Source organism: Mytilus trossulus, chromosome 2 (genome assembly GCF_036588685.1).
Source record: "Mytilus trossulus isolate FHL-02 chromosome 2, PNRI_Mtr1.1.1.hap1, whole genome shotgun sequence".
Classification (NCBI taxonomy): domain Eukaryota; kingdom Metazoa; phylum Mollusca; class Bivalvia; order Mytilida; family Mytilidae; genus Mytilus; species Mytilus trossulus.
The window spans coordinates 62,397,522-62,416,179 of record NC_086374.1 but is presented as its reverse complement, the minus strand read 5'-3'; the positions used below and the strand labels follow the sequence as shown (position 1 = coordinate 62,416,179).

Genomic DNA, 18,658 nt, shown 5'->3' with positions numbered 1-18,658 from the left:
ACTCATATCATTTAAATTGCTATTAGATTTCGGCGCCGACATCAACGAAGATAAAAAACCAACACTGTAATGAGATAAATCTCACGTACAGATAAAAAAAATTAAATGTGCATGTTAAATAATACGCCTGTAATGAGATGAATCTCACGTACAGAAAACTGGGATTCATGTGATGAACCATGAGGCAACTTGAAGAAAATCATAATCTGCATACAAAACACAATTTTATCACACAAAGTTTATTATTTATTCAATAGTAACATACCAGATAATGAGATCAATCTCACGTATCTGAATCAGGAAAACTGGAAATGTAGAAACTTATTGACAGTCAGCAGGCAGACGCAAGGCGATGCTAATAACCAATAACCTGGCTAATTCTGGTATAGGATGAATTCCATCGATATAAAGTGCGTAATTTCAATATTGTCAATGAAAAACTGTCTATTTTCAGTATATCGGGCACACACAAAAATTTTGACCACCCACGTGGTTTTCCCACTTCAGTGAAAATTATGGAAAAAAAATGTCGGTTCACATGGTTTCAGTTCAGTTTTACACAATTAAGTCCTTTGAAAAAATATTTAGGGTCCTCCGCCATGTAATAACCCTGTGTGGGGGTGCGAGAGGCAAAATATTAACAGCTAATAAAATTACGTCCTTTAATGGCACTTGCAAAACGAAAAAGAGACAGTACAGGTGGCACGGTAGTATTTCCTGGCCATAAGGGATAATGATAGCCTTTTTAGAATTTTCACCACTTTCTAACACTGCAAAATATTATACATTCACAGTTAACTGAAGTACTTTCATTTTACCATTCAGAAATGAATTTGGATATGTACCATGACCGTTTACTTTTTTTCCTATTTTTAAAATCCTAAGGCCACTAGTACTTTTAGGTCTTTTATGGTGCAGTGAATGCAAAATTTAAAAAAATTCTCAAAAATTCATTTTCATCTGTATATAAAATTATTTCATATTTTTCTACACCTGATTCGTCACTCATTTTGGGAAAGTATGTTCAGTTGATACTGAATTTTTTGTCCAATCACACTGTTTAGATACATTTACCTAAGAGCAACCTAAATTCTGGAAAGCAAATACTACCGTGCCACCTACATGTGATTACAATTACATACATGTATATAACAGAATCGTATACGGACTGAACAGTATTTACGGAAACGCGGATTCAACCCCCTATATATATTACACCTGCTAAAAAATTAAAAAATTAAATGTTCAGTAGATTTATCACAAGATGGTATTTTGCTATAAGTTTATTAACGTTGCCTAGGCCGATGTGTCCAATACAATAAAATACACAAGTATATATACAGAATATAAACAGCGTCAAGGTTTCTATTAACTTGACCATTATAGTTTTAATTCTAAAGATACAGGGATGAATATCTATTAAGTTGACTCTAATTGACATGTTTTGACCAACCTGGAAATTGATGTTCGAAGAATACACGTATGTCCAGTGTTATAACTAATTGTTATTGCTATATGTCACCACCTGGTCTGCATGTAAACATGTTATATGCAACCCAGCGGTCAATTGAACAACCTTTTACAAGGTCATGTTTTTCTTAATAGATATTCCCCTGTATTTATTTTATTCAATTTAATAAACATTTTAAGAATATATAATCATCAATATAAATACAAATATATTTTATATATATTTATATATATATATTTAGCCTATCATATTGTCACATTCCTCCCTTTCTTAAGAAATATAATTTATATTTTAGTTAAAATCGGTGACAATATGAATGCTTGCAATTTTCCTAAAAACAACAAAAATATTCATAAATAAAATCATTTCAAAAGTTCAACAACATCTAAATGTTCAGCAATGTATAGTTCATACAATTCTTGTGTGAATAACTAAGTTCGTAACATCAAATATCGGAACTTCTTATTTCCAGAAAAAGGCGCAACCATCAACTACGGACCGTCTTCATAACCCCGACTCCAGTGAACTGCTCCTCTGATCGTCGTTGTCAACTCCAACAATCCATCTGTTTATCTGCAACGCCAATTCCCGTCATTTAGAAGTTCTGCAACCAGTCCAACTTCATGTGATCCACCATCCGTACTTCATGTGATCCACCATCCGACCTTCATGTGATCCACCAGCCGTACTTCATGTGATCCACCATTTGTTCTCCATGTGATCCACCATCCGTATTTCATGTGATCCACCATCCGTCCTTCATGTGATCCACCATCCGTACTTCATGTGATCCACCATCCGTCCTTCATGTGATCCACCATCCGTTGTTGATTTACCCCTAACTGACCTAGCTTACCTACTCTGTTAATTCAGAGATCCTGACTAGGTTGCTCAGTTATCACCGGCTGAAACATTACAGGAAAATCTACCTGTGATGCTGTAGAACGATTCACTCTACCAATAAAAAGTTATGTGATCGTATAGTTGTATGTACATCTTAACGTCTGCGTTGTGTCATATAATCAAAGCCAATATCCAATACTGGATAATGGTTCTTAGTGGCTGGTTCTTAGTAATGGTGCAGAAGCTATTTTAACATCTCTGTAGGCAGTACCATCGCCCTCAACATCAGTTGACACCATTTGATCGCCACCAAGGTATCGTGTGACTATTTGAATCTCTCTATTACTAAATTCTCTTGGCTAAACACCTATTATTAAACTTAAGAATATATTAATAACAAAATATCTATAAATATAACATTAAAATAAATCAATGCATTTACTAAATTTTATAGTTCAAAGTCGTCCTCAAGTTTTAACTGCTTCAATTTTGAAAAAATAAAGTATCGATATGTTATCTATTTAAAGTAAGAATAACAAAATTAAACTCAAATACAAAAATAATAAACTGATAAGATTAACTTCTCTCTAGTAAAGACTGAAAAAAAATATTTAGATAAGGTTTGACATTCAACCAACACTTTCCTTCCTTTTTCATAAACAAAGCTGTGATTCAGATATTACTGATATTTATAGGATTTCTAAACAATCAAAATTTTTTCAGTGGTCCATCTGAAGCGAGAATTAGAATGATTAATCAAAACAAAATTATTTTATATACACATATATTTATTTAAAAACAATCATCACGAAGCCTACGTCTACGACATGTTAGTCGTTCATTTTATTAAGATAACTAGAAATGTTTGAGAGAAAACTTAAAATTAATTCGTCTTTCTTTTCAGACTTTTTAACAGTTCGTTTAGTTTTCTTTGGTATTCTTACTTCATCAACAGACATTTTTTGACTGCGTTCTGAATTGTACCCATCGGAACTATTATTATCCGACATTTCGCTTGAACCGGAAGTGACAGAAGATTTGTCTTCCTCGTTTTCACGTCGGTTTCTATTTGCTATTTTTTGTTTAAGTTCAGCGAGTGGAATATCATCCTCGTCGGAAGATGTTTCTCGTTCTTGTCGATAACGATTTATGAGTCTTTCTCGTGGATTAGCAACCGGAAGTTCACTATCACTACCGTCACTATCATCGGGAGGTACAACATAATTTGTTTTCCTTAATTGCCTACCTTCTAGATTTGTTGGAATAACCCATTCTTCAATCTTAGCTTTTTTAAGGTGTTCTAAATGGACTTTCTTAGCGACAGACCCATCTAATTGGTTTTTAAGGACAAATGTTACTGGAGAAGTTTTTTCAATGATTCTGTAATAAGGTTTCCACTTAGTATCTAATTTACTTTTTCTTAAATGATTTTTGAAATATACCGGATCCCCAATTTCTAAATTAATTTCTTGTCTATTTTTATCTGCGTTTTGTTTTTGTTTTTCTTTAGACTTTTTCAAGTTTCTATGAACTAAAATGAAAGATTTGTGTTGTTGTTCTAGCAAAATCTTGTGCGGATCTTCACCTACATACTTTCTTCTAGGTTTCAACAGGTTATCAATTGGAAGAACTGGGTCTCTATTGTATAAAAGAAAAAATGGAGAAAATTTAGTTGATTCATTTTTTTGAAACCTAATAGCTGCTATTGTTTGATTTAAGCATACGTCCCAAGTAGACGCATCACTTTGCAATTTCTTTGCCATGACGTCATGAAGCGTCCTGTGAAATCTTTCTACTTTCGCGTTTCCCTGTGGATGATAAAAAGAAGTTGTTATGTGACTTATATTTAATTCTTTCAAAGTTTCTTCAAATATTTTAGAGGTGAATTCACCGCCATTGTCTGACACTATAACTAAAGGTACAGAAAAGTTTGGGATTATTTCCTCAATTAATAAATGAACAACATTTTCCGAAGTTTTATTTGGAACAGGAAAAGCCAAAGGCCACCCACTGTAATGACAAACAAAGCTAACAATATACTTATTTCCTGACAATGATGTAGGATAAGGTCCAGATAAATCTACCCCTATCTTAGCAAATGGAAATGGTGGTATATCAGATATTTGTAATAAAGGTTTTGTTTTACCTGCACTTTGAGATTGACAAATAACACAGGAACTAATATAGGAATTAAGTTCTTTATATAACTTTGGCCAAAATTATTTTTGCCTAATTGAATCGTGACATTTGTCAATTCCTAAATGACTTAGATTATCATGATAACTTTTGATGACCTCATTTCGTAATTGTAATGGAATATAAAGCCTTAACTTTAAATCATCATCAGGGTGAGAAATGTAATAAAGTATATCATTGATAATAATATGTTTATTATCAACACTTTTTGAAGCCTTACCTGTGTTTATTTGATTAATAATTTCCGAAAGTTCTATGTCTAAAGATTGTTCAATTTTCATGTCATAACCAGGAATCGTGCATTCCTTAACGCTAAGTTGATCATCTTCTTTATAGTCACAACTTGCAAAATCTTTTGGATTGAACTCATTGGAATTCAAAGTATTAATTTGAAAAGCCTTGTCACTTATATCTACTTCAATTGTTTCACTTTGATTTTGATTGTCTTCTTGACCCGGAGGCCTTCTTGAAAGATAGTCAGCAATAGTATTATCAGTCCCCGCTAGCCATTCAATCTTACAATTGTAACTTGCAATACCTAAAGCCCAAAGCTGTAATTTTTTGTTACATTGTGGCGAAAGCAATAAGTACTTTAAAGGCTTGTGGTCAGTTCTGATAATAAATTCAGCTCCATGAAGATAATGATCTAATTTTTGTAATGCATAATGAATGCTAAATGCTTCTTTTTCAATAGTAGACCACCTAGACTGTGTATCTGATAATTTATGAGATAAAAAGTAAATAGGTTTTTCTTTTCTTAAACATGATAAATGAGTCTCTTCTTCTTCGCATGGTTGCGTAAGACATGCACCTATGGTATCATTAGAAGCGTCAGTATATAAAACATAAGGTTTCTTCAAATCTGGATATGCTAATAAAGGAGTTACAGTTAAACTATCTTTCAAAAAATCAAAGGCTCTTTGACATTCATCATCCCATTGAAATTTAGCATATTTTTTAGTTAAAGCAACTAAAGGTATAGAAATCTTTGAAAAATTAGGGATAAATCGTCTATAGTATGAACACGCCCCTATAAAACTTCTTACCTCCTTAACAGTAACAGGGTTTGGTAATGTTTTTATTGCCTCAACTTTGGCATCGTCCGGTTTTACACCGTCGATATTGATTTTAAAACCTAGATAATTAGTTTCTTCCTGCAAAAATTGACATTTCTTTAATTTCAATTTCAAATTATGTTGTCTCAATCTGTCAAATACTTGTTGAATGTGATCAAAATGTTCTTCTAAAGTTTCAGAAAATATCAAAATATCGTCTATATAAGAGATAGCAAAACTTAGATCTTGTAAAACTATTTCCATCAATTGACTAAATACAGCAGGACTATTTTGCAATCCAAACGGCATAACATTAAATTCAAAAAGTCCCTTATGACAAACAAATGCTGTTTTTGATTTATCTTCTTCCGCCATCTTTATTTGCCAGAATCCTGCCCTGAGGTCAATTAATGTGTAAAACTTGGCAGCCCCTAAAAGTGTCAATATATCATCGATAACCGGAAGTGGATATCGGATTGCTAAAGTAGAAGAATTCAGGGATCTGAAATCTATGCAGAAACGTGTAGTTTTATCTTTCTTATCAACTAAAACAACTGGTGAGGAATAGTTACTGTTAGATCTTCTTATAATGTTTGCTTCTAACATGTCAGTTATTGCTTTATTGACTATTTCTCTTTTGTGTAATGGAGTTCGATAAGGTTTCAATTGAACCGGAGGATTATCCCCTGTATCGATTCTCATTTTCACAGTGTCAGTTTGACCTAATTCAGTATCCTTGAAAGCAAAAACATCTCTATTGTTATTCAACATTTGTAACACCCTACCCCTATGAACATCAGGCACATTAAGATCAGTTTCAAAAACATTTTCAATTTCAGAGTGCTCTTGAGTAGATTCAAGTCAGACAACATTTTCTTCTAAAACTGGTGAAGCCCTTCCTATTGCTATGCCCCTTCTAAACTTATAAGTTTTATTTGTAGTATTTATTATAAGAACTGGCATATGACGTTTTTCATTAAAGTTTGCAACTGAATTAGCAACCATTAACCCTGGTTGATAACTCAAATGCCCCTTAGTAATTGGTGAAATTTCAAAAGATTTAGAACTTGAAGTTGTATAATTTTTATTACCTTTTACATAACAGATATTACTTGTCTGAGGTTTAATTACAGTAGTTTGAGCAAGCCTAACAATTGAAGCTATATGAATATCTTCCACTAGTGGTACATAAGTTTTATTTATCCTTAAACATCCCAAATCAAAATAAACTCTAACACCAAATTTTACTAACCAATCACGACCCAAAATTGCATTTCTGTTCATGTCAGATACTACATAAAAGGTATGATTCATTTTGTTCCCTTTCATGTTAAAGTCTAAATTTATACTCCCTAAAACATTTAAAGAAGCCCCGTTAATTCCTTGTAAATTGACTTTCTTTTTTTCTAATTTTGGTAATCCCTTAATTGAATTGTAAATCTTATTATGCAATAAAGATACTGAAGCTCCACTGTCAATTAAACTTCTAACTTTCATATGTGCAATTTTAATCAAACAAGAATTTGGATTTCCCGCTAAATTAATTTCAAATGTTTCTACTTGTTCAGATTCATTTTCAATTTTGCTTTCTGATACATTTTTAAATGATTTTCGTTCTTGATAAGTTTCAATATTTCTAGTTTGTATATTTGAATTTCGCGCTCTAACCTTTTTATTTTCGCTGAATTTTGAATTTCGCGCTCTAACCTTTTTATTTCCGCTGAATTTTGAATTTCGCGCCATATTTCCTTTGTTTACTTTTTTAAGTCAAATTTTCTTCGTAATTGTGTTTCAGCCATTGCTGAGTTTACTGCTTGAGCCAAAGTTTGTGGATTTTCACGCATTATTTTCATTCTCAAATAATCCTGATACAACCCGTTTATGAAAAAGTTAACTAATTGAAGTTGAACTATTGGTTGATTGATATCTTGTCCCTTAAAAGCATCTGTTGCCAAAGTTAAAATTCGTTCTCCAAATATTGGAACATTTTCGCCAATTTTTTTATTAACCTTATTCAGAAGTTCAAATGCATATGATGCATCAGGAATATGCCCATAACGAAAATTCAATTGAGTTTTTAGATTTTCCCAATTATTATTCACCTGATCGGTTTCTCTTAACCACCTAGCAATGAAATCACTTACTGGCCCTACAGATGTTTGATAACATATCATTTTACAATCATTGCATATTTTTCTATTGAACGAATCCATTGAGAATATATTTCTGAATTTGAACCATCAAAGCCTTCAACTATCGAATTGACACCGTTTGCAGTTAACTTTTGAGTAAGACTTTGAACTTGTGTTGCTAAATTTTGAAAAACTAACCCTACATTAAATTCTTGTTCAGCCATTTTTTGAGAATATAATAATCAAGATTATCAAATAAAATATCACACGTACCTTAGTATTTTTCAGAATTCATCCTGGTCACGGCACCAAAAAGAGTCTTATAACAAGATGGTATTTTGCTATAAGTTTATTAACGTTGCCTAGGCCGATGTGTCCAATACAATAAAATACACAAGTATACACAGAATATAAACAGCGTCAAGGTTTCTATTAACTTGACCATTATAGTTTTAATTCTAAAGATACAGGGATGAATATCTATTAAGTTGACTCTAATTGACATGTTTTGACCAACCTGGAAATTGATGTTCGAAGAATACACGTATGTCCAGTGTTATAACTAATTGTTATTGCTATATGTCACCACCTGGTCTGCATGTAAACATGTTATATGCAACCCAGCGGTCAATTGAACAACCTTTTACAAGGTCATGTTTTTCTTAATAGATATTCCCCTGTATTTTTTTTATTCAATTTAATAAACATTTTAAGAATATATAATCATCAATATAAATATAAATATATTTTAAATATATTTATATATATATATTTAGCCTATCATATTGTCACAGATTCCTTTATAAATTACACAATTTCTGAGTTACTCCACTTAATACGCTAAGTTATTCCTGCATTGAAATTTCCTGACTTGATCGAAAATCTAGACCTATAATTGTGTTCTGCTATTTTACAATCCAAGATGGCGGAAGACTTTTTTTCCTGTGACTTTTTTTCCTACATTCTCCCATACTACCTTTTATGATTTAAATATTTGTTTTAATTGGAGGCTTTGTTTTATTGTACCGTCAGTACAAATCACGAAATAATAGATATTTACTAGTAAATTTGAGAAAACAATGGACATACACACAAAGACAAAAACTGTATAGTGAAATTAATCAATAAATATTGGAACAAAAATGGAGACAAAAGATGTCATTTGAAAGTTAAAAATGACATTTGACATGTTTACACATTAGCAAAGATATAAACCCAAAAGAAATACGAAGGTGCCCTTGACAGGTTAGAACCAACAACATTGAAAAGTGTGCGTCAATTCCCCGAGCGTCAATTTAGCTGAATCTGACGCCTCTTGTTGAGATAGTCCCGTGCTCTATGCAATAACTCTGTGAAGGGTCCATTGTTGGCCTATTGTTCGGGAAAATGTCTACCCTATCCAACATATTGTTTTTGTTCAATGACAGTCTAGATTGTGTCCTTCAGTGCAGTTGGCTTATTTTGTGGAACATACCTAGTTGACTTCTCTTTGATATTTTCTTTTCCTGAATATGCATGGAATATTTTCCATAACACGTTAAGCTCACTGTATAGCCAATCCATGGAAAATTGCGTTTTTTTTTATAATAACAACTGGACATCATCCTGGTCATATGTTGAATAAACAGTCCCTTAACCATGTGACAATGTAATTTGAAAATTAAATTGCAATGGCATGGAAGTCTCTTTAAAATTCATTGTAGATACCTTCGATTGTTTTTTTTTTTGTTTTGTTTTTTAACGCTGCTTTCACATTCGTTGGCTATATTAGGTGACTTTTTTTTGTGCGGAGGAAGACGGAGTACCCGAACAGATACGCCGAGGTACCTTCGAGCTTTATATTTTAAACATAGCATCATTTATATTCCTTTTATATATAGATCAACCTCACCAGCGTTCTTCGTCGTTTGGAGTTAGAATGTTTATATATTGTATATAGAAAAACTCTTAACGAATGCAATCCTATCTATTTGACGAGTTTTGCAATAACAAAAACATTTCAATTTTTATTGAGGACGATACAGTTCAACAATTGATGGACATGTGTTTTCAAAGATTCCTATTAAAGGCCCAACGAAAGCCTACCCAGATATACAGATTGAGTTTCTTAGAAGTCCAGCAGACATTGGCGGAAACCAAGGTGCTTTAATAAACGAGGTAAAAACAAAAGAATAACGTAAGGTTTGTGTAATTACAATTACAAAGATGTTTAAAAAAACTTCCATCGCTATGTTTGGCAGACAAATGCCATGTGGTGTTCAAAAGTGATGTTTTATTCTATAATAACTAAATACAACAATCATAACCGCATGTTGTCTCCGGTCCAAAGTTATCATAATGTGTAAAAATATTTAAACAAAACAAGCAAAAAGTCTGATTTAGCTCGTATGTTTGTATGTTTGTTTTAGCATTAATATGAAGTTATAAGATTTGAACTATTCTTTTTGTAGCTTTTAGGGTTATAAAAGCGTTCAACGTGCGCACATTTTTTTTCGGTCAGTGTATTTTCAACCGAATAATACTACAAAGAGAATTCTTAAATTCTTAAATACATTGCGCAAAGAATTCAGTATTATAAGAATATTAGTCCAGCAATATTACAACTACAGCTCTATATTGTTTACCAAATATGACAATTAGCTACATTGTAGAAAATGGTAGATATCTATGTCATCATTTCTGTTATTACTCTTTACATATATATTCGGTTATACATGTATTCTACCAAAAAATATGCGTTCATGAGGAAAATGCCACTAAAAGATTACGTGTCGAATTGATGATATTTTATTTTATCACACCTCACATGCCTTAATTATGCCAGTATTTGTAACATTAGAAAATAATTGGTTTATGCCAAGTTAATTTTTTTTAGATTGACTCAATTGAGGCCGAAATTTGCATTTAGTTTTAACATATTTATTAATATACACTTATAATATAAGTGTATATTAATAAATATGTTAAAATAATAATTTGATACAAAAATTATCGTTATATTAGATAAGACGTGAGCTTGAACCTAGAAAACCTGAGTATGGATTTTCAATAATTTTATTCTCCCTACATCCAGAGAGTACAGGGTTTCTAAAGCTAAGGAGTAGGAACCCAATGGTGCCACCGATGATAAATCCAAATACATTCTCTAAACCTGATGATGTACCAAAGTTAATTTCAGGTAAACGTTGATTTATCTATCAAACGCTGATTTAAAAAAAATAGATTTTGCAAATCCAAGTTCACATGTGTCTGTTCATTTATCAAATACTTAAGAACATATGCTACATGTAGTACAGTCGGCAATTAGCAGCCCATATCAGCATATTCCTTTTGATACGCCTTTAATAAGTGCTCCTCGTGCAACCCGGGCTAATATAGGGTTATCAATATTTTGCTCGAATTGATGGAAGATTTAAACAAATCATATTTTTTTCTATTTGATTCTCTGATTTTCTACATCAGGTTAAAATATTAAAAGATTAAAATAAAAGATTGAAATAGTCAGTCGTTAAACGATCGGTTTTCTAAAACGTGTTCGCTTCATCAAAATAAAAAATGGTTTCCTTTGTAAAGTGCCATACATGTTCGATGCTAACCCAAAAAGACCTATCAGGATCGAAGTTATGCATTATTTAATAAAAATGTAATACTTGGCAAGCGCAAACAATGTAACCCTTGTTTAATTTCAAATACACCATGAATAACTTCGAACATATACCACTTATATGAAATGTGTTTTTAACCTGCTTTAATTAGATAGTTCTAAGATGGTATGAAACATGAGGATTATTATGTTTTTAATTACAATGTTTTTGGGGGCTAAACTATTGGAAGTAGTGATACATTTACATAATAGTTCTTGAATAACTGGTCATTATCGTGATATATGGACTGCCCACAGGACAGAGATATTGACTAAGAGAGTGATAATGACTGAGCCGAAGGCGAGGTCATTATCGCTGTCACAATCAATACCACTGTCCTACGGGCAGTCCATATATCACGACAATGACCAGTTATTCAAGAACTATAATGTTTATTTCATTGAGGAACTATGTTTTTTTTTAATAAACTCAAAATGTCCAAAGCAAACTCAATTAGTTGTACAATTGTTATGTCAAAGAGAGAAGATCAGTCATAGTAATACTACCGTTAATATTAGTGCATTTTTTCAGTATATGAATCAAGTTCTCTATATTTTTATAATTTACCAAAGCATATGGTAAACAATTCAACAACGTAAATATTATATTGAAAGGGAAAATGTTTTATTAAAGGGACATCTCTATAAACAGAGAAATCACGCTCCAACGGTCATTATCAGAAAAACCACGCTCCAACGGTCATTATCAGAGAAACCACGCCCCAACGGTCATTATCAGACGGAACCAGGCCCCATCGGTCATTATCATGTAAAAATCCGTTAACGACCGGTTTTCTGGTCCGTTTTGTTCTGTAAATGACCGATATAATTTATTACTGAAGAATAATGAATGTCATGTGACCCCTTTTTATACGACCGCAAATTTTGAAAAAATTTCGTCGTATATTGCTATCACGTTGGCGTCGTCGTCTGCGTCGTTGTCGTCGTCGTCGTCGTCGTCGTCGTCGTTGTCGTCGTCGTCGTCGTCCGAATACTTTTAGTTTTCGCACTCTAACTTTAGTAAAAGTGAATAGAAATCTATGAAATTTTAACACAAGGTTTATGACCATAAAAGGAAGGTTGGTAATGATTTTGGGAGTTTTGGTCCCAACATTTTAGGAATTAGGGGCCAAAAAGGGCCCAAATAAGCATTTTCTTGGTTTTCGCACTATAACTTTAGTTTAAGTTAATAGAAATCTATGAAATTTTGACACAAGGTTGATGACCACAAAAGAAAGGTTGGGATTGATTTTGGGAGTTTTGGTCCCAACAGTAAAGGAATTAGGGGCCAAAAAAGGGCCAAATAAGCATTATTCTTGGTTTTCGCACAATAACTTTAGTTTAAGTAAATAGAAATCAATGAAATTTTAAAAACATAATGTTTATGACCACAAAAGGAAGATTGGTATTGATTTTGGGAGTTAAGGTCCAAACAGTTTAGGAATTAGGGGCCAAAAAGGGACCCATATAAGCATTTTTCTTGGTTTTCGCACCATAACGTTAGTATAAGTAAATAGAAATCTATGAAATTTAAACACAAGGTTAATGACCATGAAAGGAAGGTTGGTACTGATTTTGGGAGTTTTGGTCCCAACAGTTTAGGAAAAAGGGGCCCAAAGGGTCCAAAATTAAACTTTGTTTGATTTCATCAAAATTGAATAATTGGGGTTCTTTGATATGCCGAATCTAACTGTGTATGTAGATTCTTAACTTTTGGTCATGTTTTCAAATTGGTCTACATTAATGATTAAGGTCCAAAGGGTCCAGTTTGATTTTGACAAAAAATGAATCGGTTGGGTTCTTTGATATGTTCAATCTAAAAATGTACTTAGATTCTTGATTATTGGCCCAGTTTTCAAGTTGGTCCAAATCTGGGTCCAAAATTAAACTTTTTTGATTTCATCAAAAATTGAATAAATGGGGTTCTTTGATATGCCAAATCTAACTGTGTATGTAGATTCTTCATTTTTGGTCCCGTTTTCAAATTGGCCTACATTAAGGTCCAAAGGGTCCAAAATTAAACTAAGTTTGATTTTAACAAAAATTAAATTCTTGGGCCTCTTTGATATGCTGAATCTAAACATGTACTTAGATTTTTGATTATGGGCCCAGTTTTCAAGTTGGTCCAAATCATGATCTAAAATTATTATATTAAGTATTGTGCAATAGCAAGTCTTTTCAATTGCACAGTATTGTGCAATGGCAAGAAATATCCAATTTCACAATATTGTGAAATTAGCAATTTTTTTTTAATTAGAGTTATCTTTCTTTGTCCAAAATAGTAAGCAAGAAATATCTTATTGCAAGATTTTTTTTTAATTGGAGTTATCTTTCTTTGTCCAGAATCAACTTAAATCTTTGTTATATACAATATACAATGTATATTCACTTTTTACTACCAACTGATAAATTTAAATAATCTTTACCATTCAGTGATAACAAGCAGTTTTTTTACATCTTAATATTTTATGATGTATTTAAATGAGTAGTTATTGTTGCAAACTCCATTAGAATATTTTAATTGAGATTAGTTTTGGAATAAGGGAAAGGGGGATGTGATTAAAAAATTGGGTTCAATTTTTATACTTTGAAATTTCATAAATAAAAAGAAAATTTCTTCAAACATTTTTTTGAGAGGATTAATATTGAACAGCATAGTGAATTGCTCTAAGAGAAAACACAAATTTTAAGTTCATTAGAACACATTCATTCTGTGTCAGAAACCTATGCTGTGTCAACTATTTAATCACAATCCAAATTTAGAGCTGAATCCAGCTTGAATGTTGTGTCCAAACTTGCCCCAACCGTTCAGGGTTCAACCTCTGCGGTCGTATAAAGCTACGCCCTGCGAAGCATCTGGTTATCCAATAACAGAAGCTTATTCTCGACCGATATAGATATGAAATAATAGGTTTTATTTAAGTTAAATCAGCGTTGATCAATTCATTTTGACTGTTCAAAATTGTCTTGTGCGCTAATCCGGAAAAAAATACAATCAGATGCTATATATCAAAATAAAATATGAACCTAAATGGTTCTTTCCGTTCCATTACATTTACGTTGGACGTCAATCATTTTTTATAGGAATCCGTCTCGTGCGAAGTTTTGAAAAAACCAAAGCATGGAAAAGTCTTGATGCAAGGTTTATTCGGATGGGTACCACAAACCATTGTGATAAGCTACCATTTAACACAGATGCTCATTGGGACTGTATTATCAGACATTTTGCAGACAGCGGTTGGCATCAAACCAGTACTTGTAGAATGGGTGCAAAGTCGGACCCAACCACTGTGGTTGATCCTTATTTACGGTAAGCAATTTGTGACAATAAGAATGTCTGTAAATAACAACTTACTTTTGTTAGCAACTTAATGTTCGACATATTTGTAAGTGCAATTCACTTATACTTTTTAGCTTTATATGAGTAGCTTCGTTTTCAAATTCTATGAAGTGTATTATTAATTTTTAGTTGGTAGTTCAATTTTGAAACGTAACTGCTGTAAAAAAGATACCAATGAAAAAAATATTAATAATCGTAAATCAAAAGATAGAAAAATATGTTGCCAAAAGCAGAAGACAAAATGACAAACAGTTTAACATAAGACCTTAATTAGAAAACATGAATCTCATCAACACATGTGCCCCGGAAAGGTAAACAGCTCCTGCTGCATAGTTCAACCCGCTCTGTTGCAGAGTTGAATAGAAACATGAGAAAGCCAAGAAAAAAACAAAGCATTTTACCAAGTTTTAATTTTTAATGAGATCCATTATGATTTTTTTTTGACAGAGTTAAAGGAATAAGAAATTTGAGAGTGGTTGATGCATCAGTGATGAGAAATCTTCCATCTGGCAACACACATGCTCCAACTGTGATGATTGCTGAAAAGGCAGCAGATCTTATTAAACGAGCACGAAAATGTTAAATAAAAAACATACATGTTGATTGTTTTAAATTTGTACCTCGGATAAAAATTAATTACAAAATTGTTTCAATGGCACAGAATTAACACAATTGGAATATGTTTTCCAATGTAAAAAAAAAACACTGTTTGTTGAAGCACCAAGAAAAAGCCAGCAAATAGACTTAATTATTGAACGCCAAATCAACATGAATTCAATTAATTAGACCTAGGTCTAATTGAATTGAACCTAGGTGCAATTCAATTACACCTTGGTCTAATTTAATAACACCTAGGTCTAATTCAATTATACCTAGGTGCAATACAATTGTACCTAGGTGCAATTCAATTGTACTTAGGTGCAATTCAATTGTACCTAGGTGCAATTCAATTGTACCTAGAAGCATTTCAATTGTACCTAGGTGCAATTCAATTGTACCAAGGTCTAATTCAATTGCACATAGGTCTAATTGAATTAAACCAAGGTGCAATACAATTGTACCAAGGTTTAATTCAATTGCACCAAGGTGCAATACAATTGCACCAAGGTGCAATACAATTGTACCTAGGTCTAAATCAATTGCACATAGGTTTAATAAAATTGTACCTAGGTCTAATTCAATTACATTTAGGTTGAATTCAATTACCTATTGTTCAATCAACATAAGCATAATTGATTTGAAGATACGTGTAATTCTGTTTTCCCATAGTAAAATCTCAAACAAAAGTATTGGATGCATTGATGGAGGACCAAGAGAGGACATCGTCCTCTTGATATTACTGTAAGTGATAAAAAAACAACGACCCCCCTTCAATTTACTGCATACATTAACTCCGCAAATGTCCTTACAAACAGAGATATATTGCTGGGTCTGCCAAATACACTACCACTTCTAGCAAGTGAAACGCAACGTTAACAACAATGAACGACTTGATGTGAATAAAATTCCTAGTTTTTCTGACAAAGATATATACAGTTATAATTTAGTTCTGACAATGAAATGCAAAAGCCAAGTGAGGTCAAAAAAGTATTATGAAGACGGACATTCGGTGGAGTAAAATTATGTTTCAGGTGACTGCAGTCATTGTGTTGTAAGATTTAAAGTTTTACCCTCAATCCCAACTTAAAAAAAAGCACAGAATGCTGATCATGATGTATGGGTGTGTTTGTTAAAAGTGACGAAACAAGTCAATTCTGCAAATTGTAGCTGCACTGCTGGGTAGGTACATGCATTCATTTAGGGATTTTCAGTCAACAACAAAAAAATGTATTTTTAAATCATTGGAGAAACAGATTCTTACATAGTTACTCGTGGATTATCGAATTTATCCAATCTCGATAATTAAATTATAAATTTTAAAGTCCTCGCCTAGGCTTGGACTTTTAAATTGATAATTTAACTATCTCGATTGGATAAATCCGATAATCCACTCGTATAAATGTAAGAACTATTTACCAACTGATATAAAAGTTTAAACAAACTGACATAGAATTATTTACCAACTGACATACAAGTATTTACCAACTTACATAGAATTATTTACCAACTGACATACAAGTATTTACCAACTTACATAGAATTATTTACCAACTGACATACAAGTATTTACCAACTGACATATAAATATTTACCAACTGACATAAAAGTATTTACCAACTGACATAAAAGTATTTACCAACTGATATAATCAAAGAGCTGAAAGCTCTGAGGAAAAATGACGCCACTGTCTCTTATATTGGGATAGTTTTTATGCAAGTCTTGATTTTCACATACCTAAATTAGTTCAACAATGCAACTGACATGTCTCGTAAGCATATAATTGATATTTGTATATGTGTGTTTGTGAAGTGAAAGTGAGAACTGCCTGTTTTTTTTAAGACAAATGAATAGGTCAAGACTACCTGAATTGTACAAATAAATACCGTAGAAAGGCTTGTATATTTCTCACTGGTACATAGTCTGAATCCGGGTCCGTTCGCACTCATTCACGTTTGCGCCCACTCATGTTCGCCCCCTTTCACTTCACACCTTACATGTTCGCACCCAATCTTAATTGGTTTTGTGTTTAATAACTCTATAAGCAAGTGTTTTCTTATAAGTATAATTGTTGTCATTGTCTCAAAATACAGTGTTGAATAAATCTTAATCATGTTTTAGATAGGGTATTGTTAAAAATAATAATAATCCTTTCTAAATAAAGTGGTATTTTGTCAATGTTTTATTTTGTGTTGAATAACTTAATCATGTTTTGGTTAGTGTATTGCTATAACTTTGTTTCATTGACTTGTTTCTAAATGAAGTGAGATTTTGACTATATATGTTTTTTTCTGTGTGTTGAATAAATTTTATCATGTTTTGGTTATAATAGTGGATTGCTATATTTTGGTTCCTATATTTTATTGCTTCGTTGTTTCAGATCAAAAGGACCAAGCTGTTAAAAACAATTATCTTTTGTGTTTTTCCTTTTAAATCTTCAATGTTTTACTCATACCAAGCTATAAAACAACAATCATGATTTTCCAATTATTCAACTTGAATTTGAATTAAAATTGGGCGCGAATGAGTAGAGTGCGAACGGACCTAGGGTGCGAACATGTAGGGTGCGAAAGTGTATTGGGCGCGAACAGACCTGATACCACAGTCTGAACCCCCTTCTCCCACAAAATATTAAGTAAATAATATTTTTGTTACTGTGATCAAAGGTCTAATAAAACTCAAGTAATTTCAAACATTTGTCAAAGAATTCTAGTCAAACCGGCATCTGGTTAAATTGGCACCTGGACAAATCAGCACCTGGTTAAATCGACACCTGATATAGTCAATTCGTCACCCATGTTAAATATATATTTTTAACAGTTTTTTAAGCAAAAAAGTAAAAAAAAGAAAGGGGTTGCCAGAAATTTTTTCAGTATTTAAGCAAAAAGAGTTAAATACTAACTTTCACATATGTTTTGGGTGTTCATGTACATTTTGTATATATTCATTTTTCTCAACTAAATGAATTTTTTGGTGTATTTTTAATGAGATATATATGAGTAGTCCAAATAATTATTACGTCTGGCAAGGCTTTCTTAATTTTATTCTGGGACACCATCCTATGACCGCAAGGCTATGCTAATTATTTTCTGGGACGCCTTCCTACGAACGTTGTAGGAAGGCGTCCCAGAAAAAAAAATATCCTTGCCAGACGTCAATCTTATTTGGACTAATACATGAGATTTTAGATATTTTTATGCATTATTTTAACCAGTTGAGCATTTTACAGGATTGTTGGTTTAATGCTGTTTAAACTTTACTGAGAAAACACCTTAAATTTGCTAGTTATTTGGCATGAAAGTTTGATTTATTGAAAGGGACTCATAGTTTTCAATTTTATTTTAATAATTGTCTAATTGTTAAAACAACAGTCAGTTGGGT

The 18,658-nt window shown here is 32.3% G+C and overlaps 2 protein-coding genes across 4 annotated transcripts in view; one reads left to right on the top strand and one right to left on the bottom strand.

Moving 5' to 3' along the window:
- The window catches only part of LOC134707732 (glucose dehydrogenase [FAD, quinone]-like), a 48,704-nt gene extending 33,423 nt beyond the window's left edge, over nucleotides 1-15,281 (top strand). For all 3 annotated transcript variants that reach the window (XM_063567750.1, XM_063567749.1, XM_063567748.1), the window contains 4 exons: nucleotides 9,712-9,854; nucleotides 10,701-10,875; nucleotides 14,425-14,650; nucleotides 15,128-15,281. In XM_063567750.1, coding sequence (XP_063423820.1) covers nucleotides 9,712-9,854; nucleotides 10,701-10,875; nucleotides 14,425-14,650; nucleotides 15,128-15,263 — 680 coding nt within the window. In that variant the 3' untranslated portion in view covers nucleotides 15,264-15,281. The remainder of the gene's footprint in view (nucleotides 1-9,711; nucleotides 9,855-10,700; nucleotides 10,876-14,424; nucleotides 14,651-15,127) is intronic.
- On the bottom strand, nucleotides 6,427-7,318 carry LOC134707733 (uncharacterized). Its single transcript, XM_063567751.1, has 2 exons — nucleotides 7,273-7,318; nucleotides 6,427-7,233 (listed from the first exon to the last, which is right to left on the bottom strand). Exons 1-2 carry the CDS (start codon nucleotides 7,306-7,308, stop codon nucleotides 6,427-6,429), a joined length of 843 nt encoding a protein of 280 aa, XP_063423821.1. The 5' UTR covers nucleotides 7,309-7,318.
- Nucleotides 15,282-18,658: the final 3,377 nt, after the last annotated feature.